The 25,438-nt window shown below is 47.1% G+C and overlaps 2 protein-coding genes across 10 annotated transcripts in view; both read left to right on the top strand.

The window, feature by feature from the left end:
* Positions 1 to 3,194: 3,194 nt before the first annotated feature.
* Positions 3,195 to 21,028, top strand: ACADL (acyl-CoA dehydrogenase long chain). The gene is made up of 11 exons (XM_054070118.1): positions 3,195 to 3,353; positions 5,853 to 6,014; positions 7,581 to 7,718; positions 8,253 to 8,417; positions 9,345 to 9,411; positions 10,649 to 10,813; positions 11,472 to 11,573; positions 13,047 to 13,160; positions 15,446 to 15,573; positions 18,494 to 18,580; positions 20,342 to 21,028. The coding sequence occupies exons 1-11, from the start codon at positions 3,283 to 3,285 to the stop codon at positions 20,433 to 20,435; spliced, it is 1,293 nt and encodes a 430-aa protein (XP_053926093.1). The 5' UTR covers positions 3,195 to 3,282; the 3' UTR covers positions 20,436 to 21,028.
* Positions 21,029 to 22,197: 1,169 nt separating this feature from the next.
* Positions 22,198 to 25,438, top strand: part of KANSL1L (KAT8 regulatory NSL complex subunit 1 like) — a 64,977-nt gene continuing 61,736 nt past the window's right edge. For 2 of the 9 annotated variants that reach the window (XM_054069482.1, XM_054069485.1), the window contains exon 1: positions 25,281 to 25,382. In XM_054069482.1, coding sequence (XP_053925457.1) covers positions 25,303 to 25,382 — 80 coding nt within the window. In that variant the 5' untranslated portion in view covers positions 25,281 to 25,302. Of the gene's footprint in view, positions 22,340 to 25,279; positions 25,383 to 25,438 lie in introns of those variants that run through there. The other 7 variants (XR_008450333.1, XM_054069486.1, XM_054069487.1 and 4 more) reach the window with 6 other exon arrangements.

Below are 25,438 nucleotides of genomic sequence, written 5' to 3'. Positions count from 1 at the left end.
ATCAAAACCAAATCTGAAGCACCTAGCACTGGAGGAGAACACTCTTCCACAGCAACAGATGCTGCTGCAGACATAATAGGACTAACGATGCTCCAGCTCAGGAATGCACATGGGGAGTTGTAGGTGACTTGTATGGCAGAAAAAAAATGCATACAATGAGATTTGTTTGATCAATGCCTTTAAAATACCTTTTACTTGCATTAGGAATGAAAGACAGGAAAGAATGTATCTTCTAAAAAAAGAAGAATTCTATATTATATGGCTGTTCTGACCTGAATATACTTGTACAGTCTTCAAGTCTACAGAACAGGGTCTCCTCAGATGGCGAACAGGAACATTAAGTTTGACTAAAATGAACACAAATTTAATTTCAACCTGTCTTGCTTCACTTTAACACTTTTTCTTCAGGTAGCCTACAACTCCCCTATTTGCTAACTGTATTTTGCAAGGCCAACTGTACTGTATTTCAGCAAGACAATAGTCCAATGTAATCTTTCACTGCAATGAAAAGATTAGACATTGTTCCCAACAAAGCAGGCACTGAAGAGAAGACAGGTCCTTTGCAGCTGTAGCAGTGACATATTAACATTGGGAATCATGAAAAGAAGAACATAAACGGGTGAGTGATAAAAGAGAGTTCAACCACCCCAATCTGTAATGAAGCTCAGATGTCACAAGAGTCCCCAGGTCAGGGCACTAACACACTGTACAGGAACAGGCTGACTAACTGCTTCTAATAGGAGGGAGGTGGATATTGCTAGTGCTGGGTGTGACTGTGTTTACCAGTGTGACACAGAGATCTCCAGCAGTCTGGAGTCTCAAAGGGAATAGTCTACCACTAACCACACAATAAGAGAGCAGGAGAGCTACTCATTCAGGAGATTTTACACCCAAAATCATACAGCAAACCGTACCCCTCTCCCGAGCCATCTGGACCAGAGGTGAGGAAGGATGGACAAGACGTTTACTGGTATGGGAAATGACCATAAAAAAGAGAAGGCATCACTGTGAAAAGGGGGAAAATAAGAATTAAAGACTTACCTTGTGGCTGTGCCCACGTGAGGAATGGAGGTGCAGGAACAAGCGCTAGAAGGGGGCACAGCGCTGTCACTTAGCCCTGGCTGTGCTGGGTCTCTGTAAAGGAGAGAAACCCATTAGGCTGCTGTACAAACAGCACAATCCCAAACTGGAAACAGCATCTAGAAGGAGGTTAACAACACATTTGCACACTTTGCTCTGCGGCAGTACCTGTTTCTACTCTATTTTCTGCAAGCATATGCAACAAAAAAAACCCCATTGTTCTTGACATGGTTTAGTGGCAGATAGGAACAGCTGGACTCAATGATCTAAGAGGTCTTCTCCAACCTAGTGATTCTATGATTCTATGATTCTATGACATCCAGGTTTTTACAACCACCCTTCTTCCCCAAACATCTGCTATGAAAAACATCCATGCGTTTTCCACTGTCTGTTTGAGGCATTTCCTGATCCCAGGAACTGATAATTGATACCTGGATAAAGTTTGCTTTTCTGCGGCTTAGGGCAGGATCTGCCATCTCTCGGCTCCCTTATCACTTTACCCTGTGCGCGGGTGATGGGATATGTCCTGCCAGATCTCCTTGCTGCAACGAAGCTGTCAACTGGGTGACCAGGGCACCCTTGAGAATGCGGATCCCCCTGTCAGCCTCCTGCCTGCTACCAGACCAGAGACCACGGTGCTGGGCTCACCCTGGAGGTGAGGGCTCTCCCTAAGAGGATCTGCCTGACAGGATCTCACAGGCCTGCCCAAATCTTACCCTGGGCACTCAGATTCAGTAATTCCCACCACACTCTGTTTTACTTCTTTCCTATCTGCTGCCACAGCAAGGTTCCCTCCTGCCAGCTCTGATACAATATGAAATCAGACTCCAAAATGAAAAAATAATACAAGTTTTCAGGCTGCAACTGCCTTTGTAAGGTGGGTGCTTCTGGCTGTAAGGACGGACAGACAGACAGTTGCCCTGTGTCACACTGAAAGTATATTGACCCTGTGAGAGACAGGACTACCTCCAGGCTGGCCCATCTACAGGAATAGCAATTCCTGCACTGCCATCTTCTGGCTTTGGGTGTAGGAAATGGGACTGATCAAAAGAAAGATAATAAAATTACGTATTCAAAAACATTACAAGAGGTTTAGACTACGGATCGATACACAGAAACACCCACAGCGTGGAAATTCTCTCAACAGATTACATGCAACTCATGTCCCTGTAAATTATTCATCTTAAAATGACAATGTTTTGGAAAGTACCTTGTTGATCTGCTTTGCTTTGAATCATGGAATGGTTTGGGTTGGAAGGGACCTCATAAGCCCATCCAGTTCCACCCCTGCCATGGGCAGGGACACCTCCCACTGGATCAGGGGCTCCAAACCCCATCCAACCTGGCCTTGAACCCCTCCAGGGATGGGGCAAGTTTGCCTCAAAGGGTGAGGAAAGGAGCAATGCTGACAGAGCTGAGAAGCTGCCACTGAATGACAGAAAGATGCCCCTCTGCTCCGCTCTGGTGAGACCCCACCTGGAGCCCTGCACTCAGTTCTGGAGCCCTCAGCACAGGAAAGACATGGAGCTGTTGGAGTGACTCCAGAGGAGGCCACGGAGACGATCTGAGGGCTGAAGCACCTCTGCCATGAGGACAGGCTGAGAGAGTTAAGGTTGTTCAGCCTGGAGAAGGCCGAGGGGAGACCTTAGAGCAGCTTCCAGTGCTGAAAGGGGCTCCAGGAAAGCTGGGGAGCACTTTTTACAGGGGCGTGTGGTGAAAGGATGAGGGGGAACAGCTTTAAATTGGAAGAGGGAAGATTTAGATTAGAGATTAGGAAGAAATTCTTCACGATGGGGAGCCCCTGGCCCAGGGTGCCCAGAGCAGTGGTGGCTGCCCCATCCCTGGAGGGGTTCAAGGCCAGGTTGGATGGGGCTTGGAGCCCCTGATCCAGTGGGAGGTGTCCCTGCCCATGGAACTGGATGGGCTTTAAGGTCCCTTCCAACCCAAACCATTCTGTGATTCCATGATTGTCGGGTACAATCTCGGCTGGTGGAAGATTTTCAATAGTAATCAAAGGCTTTGGGGTATCTGCAACGATGAGGAGTTCCTCAATTACATTCAGCTCCTGTAACAACCGTCGGCAACGACACAGGAAGCTCCCAGCGGAAAGGGGCGAGGCTGCCCCGGGCTGTGGGCGGTGCTGGAGGTGCTGCGGGCCGGGGCCGCTCCCCTCGGTGCCCCGGAACGGCATCGCGAGCGGGGATGGCGAACAGGCTGCTGCGGCTGCGGGCGCTGCTGCGGGGGGCGGCCAGGGGGCTCTCGGCCGAGGCCAGGTGAGGGTGGAGATGCAGGAGGAGGGGCTCGAGGTCTTGGAGGAGGGGGAGTCGAGGTCTTGTGGGGGGCCGAGGGGGGGATCGAGGTGTTGGAGGGGTGTCGAAGTGCTGGGGGGGAGTGAGGTCTTGGAGAGGGGGAGAGAGGTCTTGGAGCGGGGGGAGCAGTGTCTTGCGACGGTCGAGTTTTTGGAAGGGGGGAAGGTCTTGAAAGGGGGGGCGGTTGAGGTCTTGGGGGGGAGGTCGAGGCCTTGGTGAGGGATGTCGAGGTGTTGGAGGGAGGGTTCCAGGTGTTGGAAGGGGGAAGGAGGTCTTGGGGGGGGAGTCAAAGTCTTGGGGGGGACACCAAGGTCTTGAAGGAGGCAGAGATGTCTTGGCGTGTGGGTGTGAGGTGTTGGGAAGCATCGAGGTCTTGGGGAGGGGGGAGCAATGCAGGAGGTGGGGTGAAGTCCTGAGGAGATGAGGTCATGGGGGGCTGAGGTCTTGGGGAGCGTGTCAAGGTCTTGGGGGGGTGATGCAGGCAAGGGTGGAGATGCAGGAGGGGGCATTGAGGTCTTGGGGGGCATCGTGGTCTTGAGGAGGGGGCAATGCAGGTGAGGGTGGAGATGCAGGAGGGGGTTCAGGTCTTGGGAAGGAGGGGCGAAGTCTTGGGGAGGGGGTGGTATGGGGGGGTGGGAAGGTCAGGTTTTGGAGGGGGCGTTGAAGTCTTGGGGAGCATGGAGGCCTTGGGGAAGTTGGGGCTATGCAGGCGGGGGTGAAGGTCTTGGGAGGGGGTCAAGGTCGTGGGAGGGTGATGCAGGCGGGGTGGTGAGGTTTTGGAATGGGGGAGCAATACAGGCAAAGTCTTGAATATCATCTTAAAAAATAAGGTGGAGCTTTTGGGAGAGTCTCCGTGAGCCTGGCATGGGAAACCTGTGCTCGCCAGTGCGAAATACTAAGCAAACATGTTGTAGTTGCGCCTTTCTGCCAAATATGCTGGGAAGTAAGGGGACATTCCCGTGTTTTGGAGACATTCAGTCCTCTGCGCCAGGGGGAGTGTGAGTAACCTCATGTGACAGGACGTAACGACCTTCCTGTCCCTAACATAGGGTCGGCCAAGCTCGGTGGGACTGCGTAGCATTACTGAGCCCTTCTGAGCGGACAGACGCATGTTCTATTTTGAATGTGTAAATTTTCAGTGCCATGGATTTCCAGTTTTGGGGGCAAGTAGAGAATGAACAAATGGGTACAGAATGAAACTGGTGCTGAGGAGAGACATACGGAACAGCAGAAATGGCATTTGCTGTTTCCATTTAATTTAGCTCAGCTCTGGATTTATATCGTCTGATGTTTTGTGGCAGGAAAATAAAAGCCAAGGAACCCAGTGTGCAAATATGAGAAGTGAATTCTCCGTTCAGCTCTGAAATGTCCTTGACATTCTAAACCCCTACAAAAGCCTTAAGCCTTTCCCTGTTATTTTGTAATTACACTTCCCTTTTGTGGTTCCAACTGCTGACATTTGCCACTGTTCCAGTTTGTATCTTTTGTTAAAGATGCATTTTATTTTTACGTAAGTTTTAATCAGAGTTTTGGAAGGATTTGCCTTCCTGTACTACAAAAATACTGAAAGTGAGAAGAAAGGGGAAAGTATTCTTCTCGAGGCTAGACTTTGGAGCAGCTTCCAGTGCTGAAAGGGGCTCCAGGAAAGCTGGGGAGGGGCTCTTGGTCAGGGACGAGCAGAATGGCTTTCAATTGGAAGGGGCAAGATTTAAATTAGACATTAGGAGGAAATTATTCATGCTGAGAGTGGGGAGGCCCTGGCCCAGGTTGTGCAGAGCAATGGTGGCTGCCCCATCCCTGGAGGGGTTCAAGACCAGGCTGGATGGGGCTTGGAGCTCCTGATCCAGTGGGTGGTGTCCCTGCCCATGGCAGGGGGTGGAACTGGGTGGGCTTTGAGGTCCTGTCCAACTCAAACCATTCCATGATTCTATGAACTTTGCAGATCTATGGTGATGATGCAGAGCACAATGTGTCCCTCAGAACGGGTAGATCCAGGTTGTACTTGCTTTTATTTCGAATGTGTAAATTTTCAGTGCTGTGGATTTGCAGTTCTGGGGGCAAGTACAGAATGAAGAAAACCCAGAATGAAATGTACTGGTTCAAAAAGTTACCTCCTCAGTTTCAATTGAGCTGAATTGCAGTTTGGAGGTTGTGTGGCCCGAGGAGAAGGCAGTGATGATTTTTAGCATTGCCGATGAACAGAAACTATGCTTTTACCTGTGTGTTACTGTTTTTAATTTATTTGAAGCGTTAAGGACAAACCAGCCTTGCTTTCCTTCCTTTTCTCAGCCCAGTGACGTACAGTGTGTGTTAGGTCTTTGTATTGATGGTGGGTGGCCTTTGGACCCAAGCATGTGCTGACCCAGGATGCAAACCGTGTTTAACAACACGGGCGTTTCCCTCCTTTTAAAAGGGTGATGGAAACAGAGGTGCCTATGTCCTAACAGATGCTCTTTCTTCCAGCCCTCTGCAAGTCGAGCAGCATAGCAACAAGCGCCCTGAACCGTCTTCTGCTAAAAGTTTGATTGATATCGGCACTCGGAGGATCTTCACGTCAGATCACGATATCTTCAGGGAGAGTGCCAGGAAGTTCTTTCAGGAAGAAGTGCTGCCTTTTCACGCAGAGTAAGATGCCTCTTTGACATTCTGGTTGGCCAAATAATGCACATTTTTCCCCTAAAATACATTTTGTGTGTTACTCTTAATATGACAGCATAAACAAGGTGCCTGTTTTCGTTTACAAGCATACTGTTTCAAATTTACTCAATTGAAACGTGCCTGTGAAAATCATGTGGAAAAAGATGACGTAGTAAAAATTCACAGAAATGTCAGACTAAGTTAAGCTAGAGCTGATTTTGCCCTTATTTTAGCTACAGCCAATCACGTTGTAGTTGGGAAAGAAAAGAAATTAACATAAAACATGCTTTTAAATGCACAGTGTTAAGCTGCAATAGAGTCTTAACCAATTTTAACTTGAAAAGTATTGCTGCAAGCACACTGGGGGTGGTGAAGGACTCATTCTTGTATTGCTGCTAGGTGAGTTACCTGCTGCAGCTCAAGGTGTGTACACACAAACAGCTGAGCAGGTGGGGTGTTTTGGCTCTGGAACAGAAAGGAACAGCAAGAGGCTATGGGAACTGGCTTGTAGGCAACTGTTTCTTTCATCCTTGCACTGTGACCTCGAAGTCGCACGCTGCTCCACCTTATAATCGTGTTCTGTCTATGGAAAGAGGTGTTTTGCTTCGTCTGTTTTTAGAACAACTCCTAGGACAGGTACTGGCTCGGCTCGAGGTTGCTGAGGATCCTGTTTGCTAGCTTGCTGACACACCGATTTTCTCGAGGCTGAAACAAGTTGGACTTGTGCTCTTGCATCACTTCAGCAACCTATGAACCATTCTGCTCCCAGTAAACAAGGCGGGATCAGACCCAGTGTGTGAATCGGCCAGGCTGCTGTGAAGAGACATATGTGGCATCAGTAGATACAGCTATGGATTGTTGTGAGGAGGCAAAGCTTTGGTGTCAGGCAAAGTAGAGGCAGGAATGGCAGTGAAAGTAGGGGGAAAAAAGCAAAGGTGATCACGAGAGAGATTTAGGATTTCTAGCGTAGGAGGGAAAGCTCTGGAAATGACCTTAAATGTGTAGGATAAGTGCACAGAGACTGATGTAAATATGAAGTTACTGATGTATCAACACTTGGTTCTCATAAAGCATCTCTCATTTGTAGAGCTGAAGTCTTTCACAAAAGGTCCGGGTGTGTTAGACCCATTTTGTACATGAGGATGGTGGAATGTCAGGAGGATAGAGACCTGCTTGTAATTATCCAGATGGCTGTGGCTAAATCTCCTAAATTCCTCTCTGGTACTCAGGCCAGTAGGCAGCACCGCCTTACGTAACGAGGCTTAAAGAGATGTCAGGTTGTGTGTTGGAAGCAGGAGTTTAAACTTGTTGTACAATTGATGCCCCTGTAATGCCAGTAGCGTCTATGGGCTTGAATAGAAAAGCCATTGTTAAGGCACTGCTGCTTGGCTGGGAGATAGTTGTCTGTGTGCCCCATGCTTTGTGTGTATGGAGACAAAAAGTCTCCTCCTGTACAGTAAAACCTTGCTGCAGACATTCTAGTGTGAAACAGCAGACATTGCAAATAAACAGCAGCACGTGGGGGTTTAATGTGTTCTTGTGTTCACGTTGCAGATGGGAGAAGGACGGCCAGGTGAGCAGGGAGCTCTGGGCAAAGGCTGGACAGCAGGGGTTGCTGGGTGTTGCCATCGCTGAAAAGCATGGAGGCATCGGAGCTGATATCCTCTCTTCCGCTGTGGTCTGGGAGGAGCAGTAAGTACTCGGCACTTCAGGAGGAATTTCGGTGATGCTAGCTTATGTTTTTCCTCACAATGTCCTCATGGTGGAATATGTTTGCTCACAGGAAGTGGTGTTACCTTTCTCATGGAAATTATAGTTTAGGTGTGTGTAAATTACTGTATGTCCTCATGGTGGAATATGTTTGCTCACAGGAAGTGGTGTTACCTTTCTCATGGAAATTATAGTTTAGGTGTGTGTAAATTACTGTAAATCCCTCCTGTTTTAAGTATTCAGATGATTGTTCAAGTAACAAATGTCCTTGTGCCGCACTGTTAGGACTTTGTGGCTGGGGGAGGAATTTTAGTTGATCTGGCAGGTTACTCATTTTGCTAAAGAAAGTACGTTCTATAAATAACAGCACAAGTGCAACAAGCTTGGATTATGTCCGAGGCTTCTGTGTGGAGGGGCTTTCTGCATTGCTGAGTTGATGGTACCTGTGTGGAGTTCAGTGTTTTAATCTTTGCAGTACTTCAGTTTGGACTCTTTCCTTTTCTCCCCCTTTCCAAGGATGTATGTTAACTGTACTGGCCCAGGATTCAGCCTCCATTCAGATATAGTTATGCCTTACATCGCAAACTATGGTTCTGAAGAACAAATCAAACGCTTTATCCCTGACATGGTTGCGGGCAAGTGTATCGGAGCTATTGCCATGACAGAACCCGGCGCTGGCAGGTGAGCGAAGTGTTAAAACAGTGCGTTTTAATGTTTTCAGTGGAAGAATTCCTGGCCCTGCTGGTTATGTGGTTCTCTTAGTGACTAGACAGCATCTTAGATTAGATATCACCTCAAAACTGATTGGTACTTACAGATTACTTTATTACAGCTTTGTCACGTCAAGGTGCTTCCTCAGAATCCACTTCATTATTGTCCCACTGTGGGAAAATGTGCTTTGTGTTTTCTTTTATAGTCTGAGTTTACGTCACTGGTTTGCTTGTCATGTGAACATACTTTTAATACTAAACATTGTCAAGAGAAGATTACATACCTTCATGAACAGGGCTTGACTTTGCTATTAGCCTTTGTTGTTGGACAGAACACCATATTTTCATTCCTCTGAATCCTTTCAAGCAGAGAAATGTCCCTCCTTGCCAAGCACTGCTGAAGGGCAGACAGCACATGTTTAAAGTAGACGCAGCTGATCTGACCAGTTTCCAAACAGAGAGGGACAGGGGAAAAGTAAAACCTGTTGGTGTCATGCTTCTACGAGTGGTAGATGTTGCCAGGGGCTTTTTACAGAGCCTCCTCATCAGCTTAAAGGGTGGGGCTTTGCCCGGTGTTTGTCCTCTAAGGTGTATTGGCATAAGGAATGCAGACCCATGGGTGTCAGTGCCTGTGTTACACCACATCCACAAGCAGAGATGGGAACCCGGGGCCTTGTGCTCTTGTGCAATTGCACGGATGTATCATCCCTTTCCACACTGTGTGGTACTCGGAGCTATTTCTCCATGTTTTGCTGTTCTTGCATGCGTGTTCACTGAGCGTGTTTGGATTTATTCTGGACAGAGTAAAATCTACCTTATCTCGAGTTCCACCCAGTACAGAATAAAAATTGCAGCTTCTGGAATGGTTTCTTGAAGGATCTTTTGAATCTCATTTTAGTGACCTGCAAGGAGTACGAACGTACGCTAAAAAGGATGGAAGTGACTGGATTCTTAATGGGAGTAAGGTAAGCGCACAGACAGGTGTCCCGCTCCTGGGGAACTGAAGGCATTTCCACCACTGTTAGTGCCTCTCGTCAGTCCTTTAGCTTTCCTGCCTTTGTGGGTTAAGTTGTGGGGCTTTTTCCCCGTTTACTTTTTTTAATAGGAATTAAGATGTTTCTGTTGCTGGCATTTACAGCCCAATTTGTGCAAGGCCTTGAGCAGGTTCCCTTTGTAGCTTTTAAATAACCCTACCTAAGGGCCTATTTTCCTTTAAACCGAGAAGAAAATGAGGAGGAAAATGTTCTGCGTAGAATAAACAGGATCAGGGCTGGTTTTTACTACTCAGGCTGAACAGCAAAATATACGTGCAAGCATTGTGAAATCTCCTGTGGCCTACGTAAAAACTTGTGTTGGCGCAGTGCAAGCTGTGGAAACTTTAGGAGCCTGCTGGTTGCTTTTAGGAGGGCAAAACCAAACTGCGTCAGATGTGCTGTGTGTGTTTTCAAGCCGCTGCAAAGCTGAGGGCATTAACCTCTTCTTTCGTTGCCATAACAAAAAAGCAGGAATGGAGAAATAGAGTTCTAATGGAAGCGTGGGTTCAACAGGGGTGTTTTTAAAGTGAGGAAATGTCTTAATCTTCTTTCTTCTCCCCCACCCCGCTTTTGTACTCCTGCAGGTCACTTGGTACTGATAGAGTCCTCTGGCCTTAGCAGAGTTTCAAGTGGTGAGAACGTGTGCAGGCAAATATATGTGGGCAGGTGTTCCAAAGAATACTGTCTCCTGCTGCACGGTTGAAGCCAGGCAGGACAGATTGCTCCCTTTTTTTTTGCTAGAGTTCAGATGGATCACTTTGGCAGGTTCATTAGTCTACAAGAATTTAATAAGCAGTTGTGACAGGGAGCCATTGATAGCTGTGCATGTTATACCTTGCTGATTTAATTTCTAGAAGGGGGAACCTCTGTGTTTGTTTAGTATCTACATTTGATGCCACATTCCTTCTTCAGGACAGGAGAAAGAAACAGATCTGTGCTTTCTTTAACTTTGTGCTTCTGACCCACACGTTACTTCTCAAACTATTTCCTTGTTCTAGAATGGTTAATTCAGGAAGCTTAAAGCTTAAAATTCTTCTGGACGCTTAAACCTTGCCTTTCAGATCAGCTGTGAAAATATCAATGCTGTTTTTCTTTCTGCTGCTTAATGATATCTTCTAACTTCCATCCACTCAGCTCGTTGCTTTATTCTGAGTTGCGTGTATTGCAGGTGTTCATCACTAATGGCTGGATGAGCGATGTGGTGATCGTGGTCGCGGTTACAAACCGGGAGGCCCGATCTCCCGCTCATGGGATCAGCCTTTTTCTGGTGGAGAACGGAATGAAAGGTTTCATCAAAGGACGCAAGCTGCACAAAATTGGCCTGAAAGCTCAAGTGAGTTCTTACAACCCCTAACACGTGAGAGGAGGGCATCTAAAACCACTCAGTGCCTGGCATTAGTTAAATACATATAAATTGGAACCGTGGTGCTATTCTAGTTCTTTGGCTTTAAAGCATAAATGATGTATGTGTGGAGTATGTTTGCTGAGTTTGCCCAGGGGGGTCTGAAGCATGTGATGTGCAAGGAGAGACTGAGGGAGCTGGATTTGTTCTCTCTGAAGAAGCCTGGAAGGATCCTATCAGTGTCTTTAGATGCCGAATGGTTGGCTGTAGAGATGGTGGAGCCAGGCTTCTCTTAGAGGAGCACAGGGAAAGGGGGAGTGGCAAGAGACACAAGTTATATTAGGGAAGGTTCTAAGTAGGTATTAAAGAAAAAAAAATCATCCTGAAGTGATCATGTGCTGGAACAGGGGCCCATAGAGGCTGTGAAGCTTGGGAAAGCATAACTGGACCGGGCCCTCAGCCTCTCGCTTCGCTGGGGCTGCTTTGAGCTGAAGCTAAACTGAATGACCTCTGGAGGACCCTTCGAACTTAAATAATTCTGTAATTTCAAGTTAAAGTGTACAATAGCAAGAGAAAAATAGGGCAAAAGAAGAGGAATGAAGAGGTGAGAATGTCAGGCTATGAACTGTTGCATTTTAAATCCTCCTAGGACACAGCAGAGCTGTTTTTTGAAGATGTGCGGTTGCCAGCCAGTGCCTTGCTTGGGAAAGAGAACAAAGGCTTCTATTATCTGATGGCAGAGCTCCCTCAGGTAAGTGGAACGTGAATGTTTGCTGTCTGTAGGAAAGAGACAGAGACAATCTTTGTCATTGCAAGGATTTGCCTTAGTCTGGAGCATAAGGTATCAGAGGAAGCTACTGTGGGCTCAGAATCAGGATCTCTGTAGGCAACGTGTGTCGATGCTGCTGCTTTCTAACTCGAGTACACAGCTCCCGGTGCTAAACGTGTGATTCTGTGGGCACCGTTAAAGCTGTTGATATCCCACCAGCTGCAGCCAGATCTCTTAATCAACAGCCCATCCACTGAGGGTATTTAAAAGAACGTAGGACAGTGTATTTAAAAGGTCGCACCACAGTTTTCTTGTATGCTTTTAACCTGGAACCGCTTTGCTTAGTGAATAGCTTGGAAGTCTGTGATGCACTTTGTGTTCTCTGTAAAGAAACAAGTGAGCGCTGCTGCTCTAGCTCTTCTGCAAATAGAAGAGATTCTTTGTCCACAGAGCAAAGTAAGGACAGGGTTTAGTTGCCAAAATACCTTGCTAGTGGAAGTACCAGTTTACAAACTTAGCTTTTGCAGTTTTGGAATTATTTGGGAGGACAAAAAGACAATGTGGTCTTTGAAAACATGACTGAGTTTTGCCCAATCTACCACTTTGTATTTGCCTCATCAGGTAGGGATCGTGTTTGTTTAGTTTTGTTCTATGAGTAAATACAAGACCTGATGAAAAGAAATACTTTGCTGCTTTAACAAAATAGGTGCACTTATGAACAGGTTCAGTATGATGCATCATGTTATTCCAGGGCTCAAAGTAATTATTCTGTACTTCGTTTCTCTTTCCTCAACATGTTACGAAGAATCATACAATCATAGACTAGTTTGGGCTGGAAGGGACCTCAACGCCCATCCAGTTCCACTCCTGCCATGGACAGGGACACCTCCCACTGGATCAGGGGCTCCAAGCCCCATCCAACCTGGCCTTGAACCCCTCCAGGGATGGGGCAGCCACCACTGCTCTGGGCAACCTGGGCCTGGGCCTCTCCACCCTCATCGTGAAGAAATTCCTCTTTATGTCTGGTCTAAATCTGCCCCTCTCCAGTTTATGCCCATTAAAGGAAGGAAAAAACAGCCAGGTTTGTTTGTAGGTTTTGGTTTGTTCTAGAGGTGTCCTGTTGCAATTGTTAAATACTACTGTTGTTTAAGCTGTGCAGTGAAAACCAGTAATTGAAACAGAATTCTACATGAGTTTTTCAGTCAGTAGTTATTTGTAGCTATTTTTTGAGTCATTGTTGTGATACAACATTACTCCGGCAGACTAGAAAGCAAACTCCCAAGCAGCAAGGTGTTTGATGCACTCGTTAGTTCCAGTAATGCCGTGTCTGGTTTGATATCGAGTGTGACTTCTGCCCCCTCCCTCAGTGAGCCGCACTGCACAGCTGTGTCCCAGCATCTGATAGGGAGAAACCTCGGGCTAATTTAACTGGGTTCCCTAATTGTGTTTCAAAAGGAAAGACTGCTCATTGCTGATATGGCCCTTGCTGGTTGTGAATTCATGTTTGAAGAAACAAGGAATTATGTGAAGCAAAGAAAAGCTTTTGGGAAGACCATTGCGCACTTGCAGGTAAGTTTGAACCGAGAGACTCGTTCACAGCTTCCAGTGCGTGGGTTCGCTTTACCTCTGTGTCTGTGAAACTGTGGGCAAGTGAATATCACTGGGCTGTTTTCAGGGAGTGCTTTGCACGGGTTGCTCTGTTGGATGGCAGCTGCTGTTTGCCTCCATGCCCATCAGTCATTTTGGAGAAACAAGAATAAGGAAAAGCCCAGCGTCACAGCAGCCTTGATGTTTGTGTGTTATGTGGGGATACCACCCTGCAGCGCTGCTTGTGGAAATGGAATGTACAGCCAGAAACTGCACTGGCTTCTTGTGCTGATGAAGAAAAGTGACCTTGTTCCTTTCAGGCTTGTGTTGTGCTGTCAGAGGTCACAGAGTCACGGGGTCTGTTACACCTGCGTGTGTTTCGGTATGAGCTTGGGCCCACATTCCTCTGCACACAGTGTATTGCAGAAGGAGGAGCTTTGAGGCTGATGCTGGCGGGGGCTGCCTTGCTGCCCGAGTGCCTCCAGAGGTGTTTGCATTGGCTTTATGGGTGTTGTAATGAGATTCTGCAGCCTGCTGGGTATTTCAGTGGCTGTGTATAGAGCTGGTGGGTCGCTCTCGGCGAGCACACCTCGCTCCTGACAGCGGCGGTTAATGGTGTTTCGAGGCAGTTGTGCCCATGCTCTTCAGTTGCAGCCATAAAGCAGATGTTGCTTTCCACAGTGTTGCGATGGCACAGGTTTCCTGAAAACCGCATCAGCTGTGGTGCTGCAGCAGGCAGAGCTCCTGCGTGATGGGTTTGTAGGACAGGAGCAACTTATAAGGGTTAGGGGATCATTGGATCATAGAATAGTTTGGGTTGGAAAGGACCTCAAAGCCCATCCAGTTCCACCCCTGCCATGGGCAGGGACACCTCCCACTGGATCAGGGGCTCCAAGGCCCGTCCAGCCTGGCCTTGAACCCCTCCAGGGATGGGGCAGCCACAACCTCCCTGGGCAACCTGTTCCAGGGCCTCACCACTCTCATCGTGAAGAAGTTCCTCTTTATGTCTAGTCTAAATCTGCCCCTCTCCAGTTTATAGCCATGTTGGCTGTCCTTTTTTTAATACATTTCTATGTCTTGAGACTTACTTGTCAAAATCCAATCTTTAGTTGTGAATAGCAGCAGAATCGTGCTCTTTAGAGGCTGGTATGCCTGGTATCTTTCAGGGAATTATTATCTTCATCTGTTTTTAAAGTTAATATTCAGAAATCTGTAATTTCAGGAGGAATTTGGTATGAGCGATGTGCAGCTTTAACACAAAAGACATAGATTTTTACCTTTTTTAATTTAGGTAAGGGATGCTTCTGAACTGTAGGAATTCACTTTGCAGAAACCTCCACAGTGATCTCCTTTTTGGGGCTAGCGCACTGCCAGCCACCAGGTGGCCATTGAACTTCATAAATTACCTTATTTGTGTCAAAATTATCTGTTCTTGCATACTTTTTCAGCTTCCTTTTTGTTGTTAGTGTCTGGAATATGCATATAATCAAAAATCCTTTCTAATTAAAGCTCTGCCTTGGTTAATCCATTTAGCACAGCGTTTGAAATTGAAGTTTTTCTCTGTAATATTAGACCAGTCCATTATTGTCAAGGGAAACGTGAGATTAGAAAAATGTTTGTTCCTGGGTGGTGTTTCTCCCCCCTCCCTTCCAGAATTACCGGAAGGTGGTCAGATGCCCACCTGCTCTGGTTTTCCATAACCATAGTGATGGTGTTTACATCTTTGATCTAGAAAGAATTTTCCAGTATGACAGAACTCAGTATGGAAAAACCTTCTGATCTTTTGTGTGAAGTTTCCTTTGGGTTTGTTTGTGTCTCTTTGCGTGTCACTTAAACGCTGAAGGACTGAATGGATAGAAGAAGCATTCAGTCATTGATGACGTGTTATTAATTGGGTAAATCAGTGGCACTGCAGAGTGGAAGGACATTTCCCCACAAGAGGGAGCTGAGAGCGACGGAGCACCGAGTGCCGCCACCTCTGCCCTCTATGAATTTGTTTTCAGACTCTTCAGATTTTGTTTAAGGTCACGTTTTGAGTTGATCTCAAGAAGTAAAGGGCAGTAACTTTCTCTAATGAGAATGGTAAAGACATAATTGTACAGATGGTAAGCTGTCTTGTGGGGTACAGAGCCAAAGGTGTTTGAAATGGTGATTTCTAAGAGACCTCCTTTTGGGAAACGCTCTCTTTTCTGCTTCAAATATCACTTACAAGCTGTACTAATCTGCTCTTTCTTTCCTCTGCCTCCTCTGTCCACTGCCAAAATCAGACTGTGCAGCACAAGTTGGCAGAAATGAAAACGCAGATTTGCGTGGGCCGAGCTTTCATGGACAACTGCTTGCAGCTGCATGCGGATAAACGTCTGGACTCCTCCACAGCTTCCATGGCAAAGTATTGGTATGTGGTTACAGTGATTGGGAAGTGTTACTTGCGTGATCTCGACAGGACTCTGATAAAAACACTGAGCTGTTCAGATCTAATGAAAAGATAACATGATTGTCTGATGAATAACAACATTATCAGCTTACAGTAGAGACCACTGGTTTTAATGTTAATTGTGTGGTCAACAAAAATCTTGGTTATGTTAAAGATGGGTGTTGGTTAAACAGATCAATTTTGAAACAACAGCAAGCTTTTGAAACAGGCTTCTACTAACAGCAAGATCTGGACTCGGCTTTAGCTTCAAGTGAAAACGAGTCTTAGTTGGTATTGAGACAAACATTTACATTTTGTGTAACAAGTTGTTGTTAAGTGTCTTTTTGGTATAGGATCATAGAATAGTTTGGGTTGGAAGGGACCTTGAAGATCATCCAGTTTCACCCCCTGCCATGGGCAAGGACACCTCCCACTGGATCAGGGGCTCCAAGCGCCATCCAACCTGGCCTTGAACCCCTCCAGGGATGGGGCACCCACAGCTTCCCTGGGCAACCTGTTCCAGGGCCTCACCACCCTCATTGTGAAGAAATTCCTCCTTCTGTCCAGTCTAACTCTGCCCCTCTCCAGTTTATCCCCTTTGCCCCTCGTCCTATCACCACAACCCTTTGTGAACAGTCCCTCCACAGCTTTCTTGTATCCCCTTTCAGCACTTGAAGCTGCTCTAAGGTCTCCTCGGAGCCTTCTCTTCTCCAGGCTGAACAACCTCAACCTTCTCAGCCTGTCCTCGTACGGGAGGTGCTCCAGCCCTCGGATCATCTTTGTTTAGTTTTGTTTTTTTTATTTTAAAAGCACAAGTTTATTTGAGTCTCCTATGATACTTTTTCATTAATGTTACTTAGCAATAGCCCTTTGGCTCGGCCAGTGCTTGAAGCTCTCTGGTTTGGGGAAGATATATTTGGCTGCAGCTATTGCTGTAGCTGAAACTAAACAGTTCTTTCCTTTCTTGGCCAGCACTCCTCCCTCGCTCCGTACTTGGTGTTGTTATCTGTTAACTTGGGTTCAGCCAGAGAAAGCTGGATGAGCAGGAGCATTGAAGATGGTGATGTGAATTTGTGTAGTTTTATTTTGCTTACAAAGATGGGAGGAAAAATCACAGGACACAAAGAAATAATTTTATGGGCACTGCACAGGTTCACAGATTCTAGACTTCTGAAAAAAAGTGTAGGGGAAATGAGCAGAGAATGCTGAGGGAATTCAGAGGGAATATTGACGGTGAAAGGGAGGGTTTTGATTGAGTGCCATTCCTGGCACTGATTACCTAGCAGTGCCAGGAGCATAAGCAGAGGCATTCAGTTTGTGGGAGGAGGAAGGAGCTAGTGCCAGCTTAGATACGGAGACTCGCTTCTTCAACATGTAAAACTCCCCCACCATCCCCAGCTGTTTGTGCGACAGTTTTTCATGGATTTCCCCTTTCCCTAATACAGTCCCTGTGACTCCTTTCCAAAAAACTATATCTTAGATGGACTGGAAAATGCTTACATGTGAAATTCCTTTATTCCCTAGTGTTTCAGACAGTCTCCAGGTAATTTTGCTTCAAGTCTTTTCTGCTGTCAATGACTTGAGTTAGAGCTTTGAAGAGCTTTAAAGCATAGAATCATGGGATGGTTTGGGTCGGAAAGGACCTCAAAGCCCATCCACTTCCACCCCCTGCCATGGGCAGGGACACCTCCCACTGGATCAGGGACTCCAAGCCCCATCCAACCTGGCCTTGAACCCCTCCAGGGATGGGGCAGCCACCACTGCTCTGCACAACCTGGGCCACTACCTAACCACTCTCATCGTGAAGAATTTCTTCCTAATGTCTAATCTAAATCTTCCCCCTTCCAATTTAAAGCCATTCCTCCTCGTCCCGTTCCTGCCCTCCCCAGCTTTCCTGGAGCCCCTTCCAGCACTGGTAACTGCTCTAAGGTCTCCCCGCAGCCTTCTCTTCTCCAGGCTGAACAACCTCAACTCTCCCAGCCTGTCCTTGTATGGGAGGTGCTCCAGCCCTCGGGTCATCTCCATGGCCTCCTCTGGACCCCTTCCAACAGCTCCATATCCTTCTTATGTTGAGGATTCCAGAAGGAAACATAGTTTGTGCAACTCTTTTCTGATATCCGCTGAAAGGTCTGTAGGTTTTGTTTTGTGGTGACAGGTTGTTTTAATTTGAAAATATATTTAGGAAAGGCAGGTATGGTAACTCACTGCTGCAGGCTTAAAGTTGGTGTAATTAAGGATTTAACTGGATGGGGTGGTTTGGAGAAAAGGAGAAGGTGATTTGGAGGAAGGAACTCTTACGTTTCTCCTTGAGATACAATTGACTTGAATCATCATTTTCTGTTGCCACTGAAGTTGTTTGCTTAGAAAGTGTTTTATTTCATGTCTTTTAACTTCAGCTTGCACTTCCAGTGTAGTTAAAATCTCATTTCGCAGTTAAAAGCTTATTTTACAGTGAGCATTCCTGTTTACAAATTATAGTATTTTTTTGAACTGAAAACTGTAAAATCTTTTGAGGAAAATAAATTATCCCCAGGTGATTGTTATACTCAGAGTATCCTGGTGTGTTGGTAGCAGGAGCCTGTGATGCTGTTAATTTTTGTATCGGCCTGCTTTACAAAAGAAATCTCTTGGCCTGTGAGAAGGGTAAATAAGCTTGTCTGTTTTGAAAGCTTTCCTGCTCCGAAAGCTCTTCCATAAGGAAAGCAATTTAATACATTAAATTGAACAGTGTTTGTTTCTTACCAGTCATGAAGGAAGAAAAACATCTCTTGGAATAGAAAGTATTTTATATATAAAAGTAAAAGATTTGATTGTATTCTTGTCTTCTAACCCATCTGTATCTCTAGTGATGTTTCACAGCATAACACCCTTCTAAAACCGAACTTCTCCTTCGCCATTTCAGGTGTTCTGACCTCCAGAACAGCATAGCTACTCAGTGCTTGCAGCTGCACGGAGGATGGGGGTACATGTGGGAGTATCCAATTGCAAAGTAAGTGCGACATTTCGGGCTAGAACGATGAAAGATTAGTGGCAAAGTCAAATGAGGCATTTCATTTACGTCTGCTTGCGGGTTGTTTTGTGTTAGTACCGATGCAGTGTTCCTGTTCTCATTGTGTTTATTGAAAGGCAACCTGCTGTACAGCTGTCTGCAGCGGGGCTTTGTTTGGAGTCTCCAAATAATTCATAAGGTGTTGAGCATTTGCTGTCGATCTTTTCACAAAATAGAAGTTGCTTTCCCAGCAGAAACATCTTCCTGGAAGAAAATGTTAACTGAAAAAAACAACGTAAAAATAAAAATGAGGGGAGCTGGTTTGTATGGTTTTTTTCTGCAATTAAATGTATGTTTATGAAGGATATCAAACACACTGGTCAGCCGCAGGCTTGTGTAGCACCACTGAATAATAGGTTGCCTAATCCTGAGTGTGACTGGCTACATTAAGCTTTTTTACACCTATTTAAGTGAAAAAGCAGAGCGATTTATATGAGGAAAGAGGAATTTGCCATTCCCAAATCTTTGTTTCCTTTATGAATTTAGACGGCATTTATGGAGTTCTCTTATATTTCCTTGTGTGTTATCTGTGAAGATATGTTTCCTCCTGTGTACCTGTCTTTTGCCACACTAAGTAGAGTTTCTGGTGCTGTTTTTATTGAAAAAAAAAAAGAAAATAGGGGATGGTTTGATAGTGGAAACAGCACAAACAACCCTGCTGTGCTGTTGTCATGAGCAGACAACTTAAACTTTTTTTTTTTTAATTCAGTAGGTTTAGATTTTTTTATTCTAAATATATTAACTGTAAGAAATGTTGCTTTATAATATTTTTTTTGTGCATGTTTTTAATGAGTGCAATTTGTGAGTGTTCTGCACCCTGCCTTACCAAACCGGAAGACAGCGAGCCCTGAGCAGGGTGTCCTCAATCCCCTGCTTATCTGGGGGTGCAGTAGTTGTCAGTGCAGGGCTTTATTATCCCCGTGTTTCCAGGGAATGCTTCCTTGCTCCTACGCTGCTCTCTGTCTAATGAAGCAGAAGTAAGAGGGAGAAGCACACTGACATTGTCTTGTGTGTGCCCTGGGGCTGGTTCCAGCAGAGGGGCAGGAATGGTTTGGCTGCCTGCAGCCTGAATGGAGCTGGTGGCAGTAGAAGGCTGTAGCCAGCGGATGTGGAACAAGTTGGCACTTTCTTTTCCTCCCAAGGTGTTTGAGTCCCACCTCGAGAACTGAGCGCTGTTGGCAGTCCTGGACAGGATCAGACAGGCCAGGGCATTAGAGCAAATTACCCCGATAACAATCAGTTTAGCTCTGCAGGAGCTGTTTTTTCACAACAAGGAGGCACCTGGGTCTTGCAGTTCATGCCGGCGCCCTGTTCTGCAGGATGTGTGGGGTGGGTGGATGGGAGCTTTGCTTGAGTTAACGCTCAGGTGACAGGAGGGAAAGGGGGCAGAGACTCATTTGAGCCAGGTTTTATCGACTTTTATTTTTGTTTAATTAGTGGATAGTGGAGACTTTACATTGTAAACAAACAAAACCAGGGAAGAGGTACTAACCAAATTTGGCACAGGACCTTGGAAAGGTGAAATACTGGAGGTAGTTGAAACCTCTTTGAAAATGTGAACCCGCTCAAAAATGGGAATAACATACTTAGAGAAGAGGGATCTTCAGAGATAAAACCTGCCATCTGTTTTTCTTTCGATTGTATGTCCGTTCTGAGGAGTCATTTTTAATCTTTCCTTGTTTTGTGTGTTTTTGCCCTCAGGGCGTTTGTGGATGCCCGTGTCCAGCCCATCTATGGTGGTACCAACGAAATAATGAAAGAGCTGATTGCTAGAGACATTGTCAGTGACAAGTAGGGCAGGTGCCTGCTACTTCGGAGAGTCTTCACAGTCCTTTTTTTATATTAATATATGGCATTAAATCAGATATTGCTATGTAAGTAAAATAAATGCATTGTATAGTATTCCTTCAAGGAAGTGACACTATTTAAGAGAGTTAGATATCCTGCATACGAGCACGCTGTTATTACTATTTAATGAACTTCCAATTTGAGTATCTTTGGATGGGACAGAGTATTCTTTGGGTTCCAGAAGCTGTGATAGCGAAGGGCAAGATCGTGTCTGGAACATCATGAGTAGCTCAGTCTTTCAGACCTGACCCTGTTGTATTGAATCCTACCCTTGCTTTCCAGCATGAGATCTCTTCTCCAAAGCAGCCACGCTCCTAACAAACGCACAGAAGTTAATGTTACTGTAGCTGGGATGTGTATTTCCCCCTGAAAAGTGTCCTGTGCCCAGCAGCACCCAAAGCCTTTGCTGTTGTGGCTGTGTGCCTGCCTGCCTGCCCGTTGCGGGGGTGCACGGCTGGCCTCTGTGTTTACAGCTCACCCAGAATGCCTTATTTTAATTACATTGATCAAATAAACTGAATAATAAAGCATTTCTATGCACCTCGTGGTTGTCCGTGTTACTCCGAAGCCTGAGGGAAGAGTGAGACCCCTTCCTCTGTGCCCATGTTCGCCTCAGGGTGCTGAGGGGAGTTCCGAAGTAGAGAATGTTTTCAACTATTTCCAGTGCCTGTCCCAACAGAAATCTCCAAACAGGGGTTTGGGGTGGTTTTTTTGAACATTTTATGTATTTATGAATGATTTATGCATGCTGAGAGTTGTATTTTCTATGTTACCCCAAAGCCTGAGGCGGAACGGAGACCCTTGCTCTCTGCCCATGTTCACCTCAGGGCACTGAGGGGAGTTTTGAGATAAGAATGTGAGGCCGGTGAATGTTTTCAACTATTTCCAGTGTTTATCCAAATAAAAAAGGGTTTTGAGGTGGTTTTTTTTAGCATTTTGAGGGCTGTGTTTTCTGCTTTACTCCACAGCCTGAGGGCAGACAGGACCTTTCCTGCATGCCCATATTCAGCTGAGGGGTGTTGTGAGGTGGGAACGTGAGGCAGCTGAATGTTTTTTGCTCCTTCCGCTGCTTATCCCAACACAAATTCTAAAAAACCCAATTTTGGGGGTGTTATTTCAATGATTTATGCATGTTGGGAGCTGTTTTTACTGCGCGCTGGAGAACGCCGCGCCATTCCCGCCAAAACCCCGTGGTGGCCACGCCTCCTCAAGAGCTACTAAATGGCCGCGAGGCGCGGTGGTCACGCCCCTTTAGTCACAACTGATTGGTCGCGGGGCGCGGTGGCCACGCCCCTTTGGCCGCAGCTGATTGGCCGCGAGGCTGGCGCCCCGCCAATGCCGCGAGTGGTGGCCACGCCCCTTCTTTTCGTCTGATTGGCCGCGAGGAGTTGTGGCCACGCCCCCTTTCCTGCGCACCTGATTGGCCGTCGCGCGGGAGCCCCGCCAACGGCGCGAGGGTTGGCCACGCCCCCTTTTTTTCCCCTGATTGGCCGCGAGGCCGGCGCCTTGCCAATAGTGTGGAGGGGGTGACCGCTCCCCTTCGGACGCAGCTGATTGGGCACGGGGCGGGCGCCCCGCCAATGCTGCGCGGGGTGGCCACGCCCCCTCAGGCGCAGCTGATTGGCCTAGATGCGGTCTGGCCCCGCCCCCTTGCTCTCAATTGATTGGCCGCGATTCCCCCCCACCCCCTTCTGCGGCCCCGTCCCGCGGTGTCGCGTGCAGGCACCGCCCCCGCCGGGCGGGCTGCGCTTTAGCTGGGCGCGGACTCTTCAACCGCGCCAGTGGGTGCCGCGCCGCGCGGCCGGGAGGGAGGCGGCAGCGTCGCAGCAGAAAGAAGCTCGGCGGGCGCAGGCAAGCGAGGGCCGGGAACTGGGAGAAGGGCGAAGGGCGGGGGGGGATGCGGTGAAGGGAAAACGCGGGTTTGGGAGGGTGGGAGGGGGGAAGCGGGGCCGGGCGGCGGTTGGTTCCCGCGGCGGGAGCGGCGGCGGCGCTGAGGCGCATGCGCGGGGAGTGGGGTGGGGCGGGGTTAACTGCTGTGGTGAGGGGGGCGTGGCCAGGGCGGAGCCGGCTACAGATGCCCGCGGGGATCCCGCAGTGGCCGCGCCCCCGCCCAGCAAGCCACGCCCTTCTTGCCATGACCACGCCCCTTCCCTTGGGGCGCTGCCTTGTCCGGTTTGCTTATAGAATCAGAGTGGTTTGGGTTGGAAGGGTCCTCGGAGCCCATCCAGTCCCACCCCTGCCACAGGCAGGGACACCTCCCACTGGATCAGGGGCTCCAAGCCCCATCCAACCTGGCCTGAAACCCCTCCAGGGATGGGGCAGCCACCACTGCTCTGGGCAACCTGGGACAAGGCCTCCCCACCCGCACAGCAAAACACTTTTCCCTCACATCTCATCTCAATCTCCTGTCTTGCAGCTGAAAACCTTTCCCCCTCATCCTGTCCCTGCACTTCCTGATCAAGAGCCTCTCCCCAGCTTTCCTGGAGCCCCTTTCAACACTGGAAGCTGCTCTAAGGTCTCCCCGCAGCCTTCCCTTCCCAACCCCAACTCTCTCAGTCTGTCCCTGGCAGAAATACTCAGAGAGTGACAGGGCATCTTCGTCAGGCAGGAAAAGTTTCGGATAGTTGTTCCAAAAATCTGGCTCATGTAGAATCATAGAATCGCTTGGTTGGGAAAGCCCTTTGGGATCATCGAGTCCAACTGTACCTGTCTTCTACTAAACCAGATCCCTGTGCACCTCAACTATTGTTTTTTTAAACACTTCCAGGGGTGGTGACTCCTCTCCTTCCCTGCGCTTGTACTACAGCCCTAATAGGACGAGGAGTAAAGGTTTTAAGGTGAAAGAGGAAAGATTGAGATGAGATATTAGAAAGAAATGTTCTCTGTGAGGGTGGTGGGTTTTGGCACGCTTACTGTAAGAAGGACATTGAGGGACTGGAACATGTCCAGATGATGATAATGCAGCTGGGGAAGGGGCTGGAGAACAAGTCTTACAAGGAGCAGCTGAAGGAGCTGGGGTCATTTACCTGGAAGAGGCTGAGGGGAGACTTCATCACTCTCTGCAGTTCCCTGAAAGGAGGTTGTGTTGAGGTGGGTGCTGGGCTCTTCTCCCAAGTGACAAGTGATAGGACAAGAGGAAATAGCCTCAAGTTGCAACAGGGAGGTTTAGATTGGGTATTAGGAAAAATTTCTTCCCCAGAAATGTTCCCAGGTCCTGGCAGAAGCTGCCCAGGGAGATGGTAGAATCCCCATCCCTGGAGGCGTTTAAAATATGGGCAGATGAGGTGCTTGGGGATCTGGTTTAGTAGTGGACAGGTACAGTTGGAATTGGTGATTTCATGGCCTTTTCTAGCTAAGCAGTTTTGTAATTCTGTTGTTGAATGGCCTGCTAAAAAGTTTTTCCCCATCTTATAAGCCCCCTTGGAGTGTTGAAAGGCTGCTCTAAGATCTCTTAGGAGTCTTCTCCAAGCTGAACAACACAAGCTCTTTCAGCCTCTCTTTATAGGGAAGGTGTTACAGGCCTTTGATTTTTGTGGCCTCCTCTTGACTTGCTCCAACAGCTCCATGTCCCACCTGTGCTTAGGGCTCCAGAGCTGGATGCACTTTGTAATGCACGGATCAGTAGGTAGACGGAAAGCTTCAGCCTGCATTGTCATGTTTGAATTTTTATATCTCTTTGTAATTCGTGTGTTAAAACTCCTCTCTTGTAACTGAGCTGGACAGATTGCCACAGATTCCCCTGCCTTCCAGGAACCAAAGTGACCGGTTTAAAAAAGAAAAGGGAATCCACGTGACTGCAGTCTGCTGTTTGTCAAAGGGTAGAGATTTCCTTTTTGTGCTTAATTTAATAAAAAGGAAACATTAAACTGGCTGAAGCATGGTTATAATGCTCGTAGGTGTACCACCTCAGAGTCTGTGTGCTTTAGGGCTCTCCTTCCTTACTGGTCCACGTTGTGAAATCCTGTCCATGTTCTGGGCAGTTTAAATTCCAGTCATCTTGCTCAACCTGAGAGCCAAATGGATCTAAAAGCATTATGGATCTTTATAGTTAAGATGTGCACAACCTACTCACAGAGGCCCCTGTTCTGCACTGCCCAGAGGGGTTAAGTTTAGCATGTGTTAAAAATGACTTCACACATTTCATTGCAGACACATTATATTAGACACTGAACAGGATTTAGTTAATGGTGTGGTGATAGACTTGGAAAGAACGTATGATTCCCTGTTTAGAAGCAGTTACGAACAAGGAGAAAACCAACTCTTGTTCAGAGATTTTAATGAGTTGTTGGTTTTATCATAAATGATTCCTAGTGGGTCCCACTCAAAGTCCTTTTTGATGTTTTTTTTTGTGATTAGAACTGTTTGGGTGATCTTAAATTGAGTTCTCTTACTGTTCAGAAAGATCCTCTCTAGATGTCCCTATGCTTTGCTTTTTCATCGAAGAGGAGGAATTTGCGCTTCTGTCTTCTGGGGAGTGCAAACCCCGGGGCTGGCAGTTTCATCTGTATAAAACCGCCTGCGCAGTGAGCACTGCGGAAAGCTGAGACTCCCCACATAATCCTGTTTGGGTTTTGTTTGCCAACCTATTAATAGAACAAAATACTAAAATGCTTAAATACTCGTCACGATGAACCTGGCTGCTTTTGAACTGAAGACAAAAGCTGCCTCCTGGGATGTTTTTTTTCTCAACGGCTGGTCCGAGGTGTGTGGAGTGTGGACTTCCTTTCCTTTCTCTTTCCTACTCCTAACCAGGACATACCCAGTGGGACCAATATCTCCTTTGCGGTCACTGCTGTAAAGTATTGTGTGAGAAAATGCAGATGATGCCATTGAGCTGCTCTCTCTGTTCTTGGAAGCCATTAGGATCCTTCAAGTGCTGGGAAAAAGAGGAGAGGTAGGTGAGGGATCCTCAGGAGGATGCCTGGAGCCAGGCAGGGGTTGAAGAAGCTG

This window comes from Cuculus canorus, chromosome 6 (genome assembly GCF_017976375.1).
Source record: "Cuculus canorus isolate bCucCan1 chromosome 6, bCucCan1.pri, whole genome shotgun sequence".
Lineage (NCBI taxonomy): Eukaryota > Metazoa > Chordata > Aves > Cuculiformes > Cuculidae > Cuculus > Cuculus canorus.
This window is presented reverse-complemented; position numbering and strand designations above follow the sequence as displayed.

Excerpts from the sequence above, each read along its gene's own strand:
- ACADL (XM_054070118.1), top strand. The coding sequence starts at position 3,283 with ATGGCGAACAGGCTGCTGCGGCTGCGGGCGCTGCTGCGGGGGGCGGCC. Across the intron at positions 9,412-10,648 it reads GGATTCTTAATGGGAGTAAG|GTGTTCATCACTAATGGCTG; the intron begins GTAAGCGCACAG and ends CGTGTATTGCAG. Across the intron at positions 10,814-11,471 it reads AAATTGGCCTGAAAGCTCAA|GACACAGCAGAGCTGTTTTT; the intron begins GTGAGTTCTTAC and ends AAATCCTCCTAG.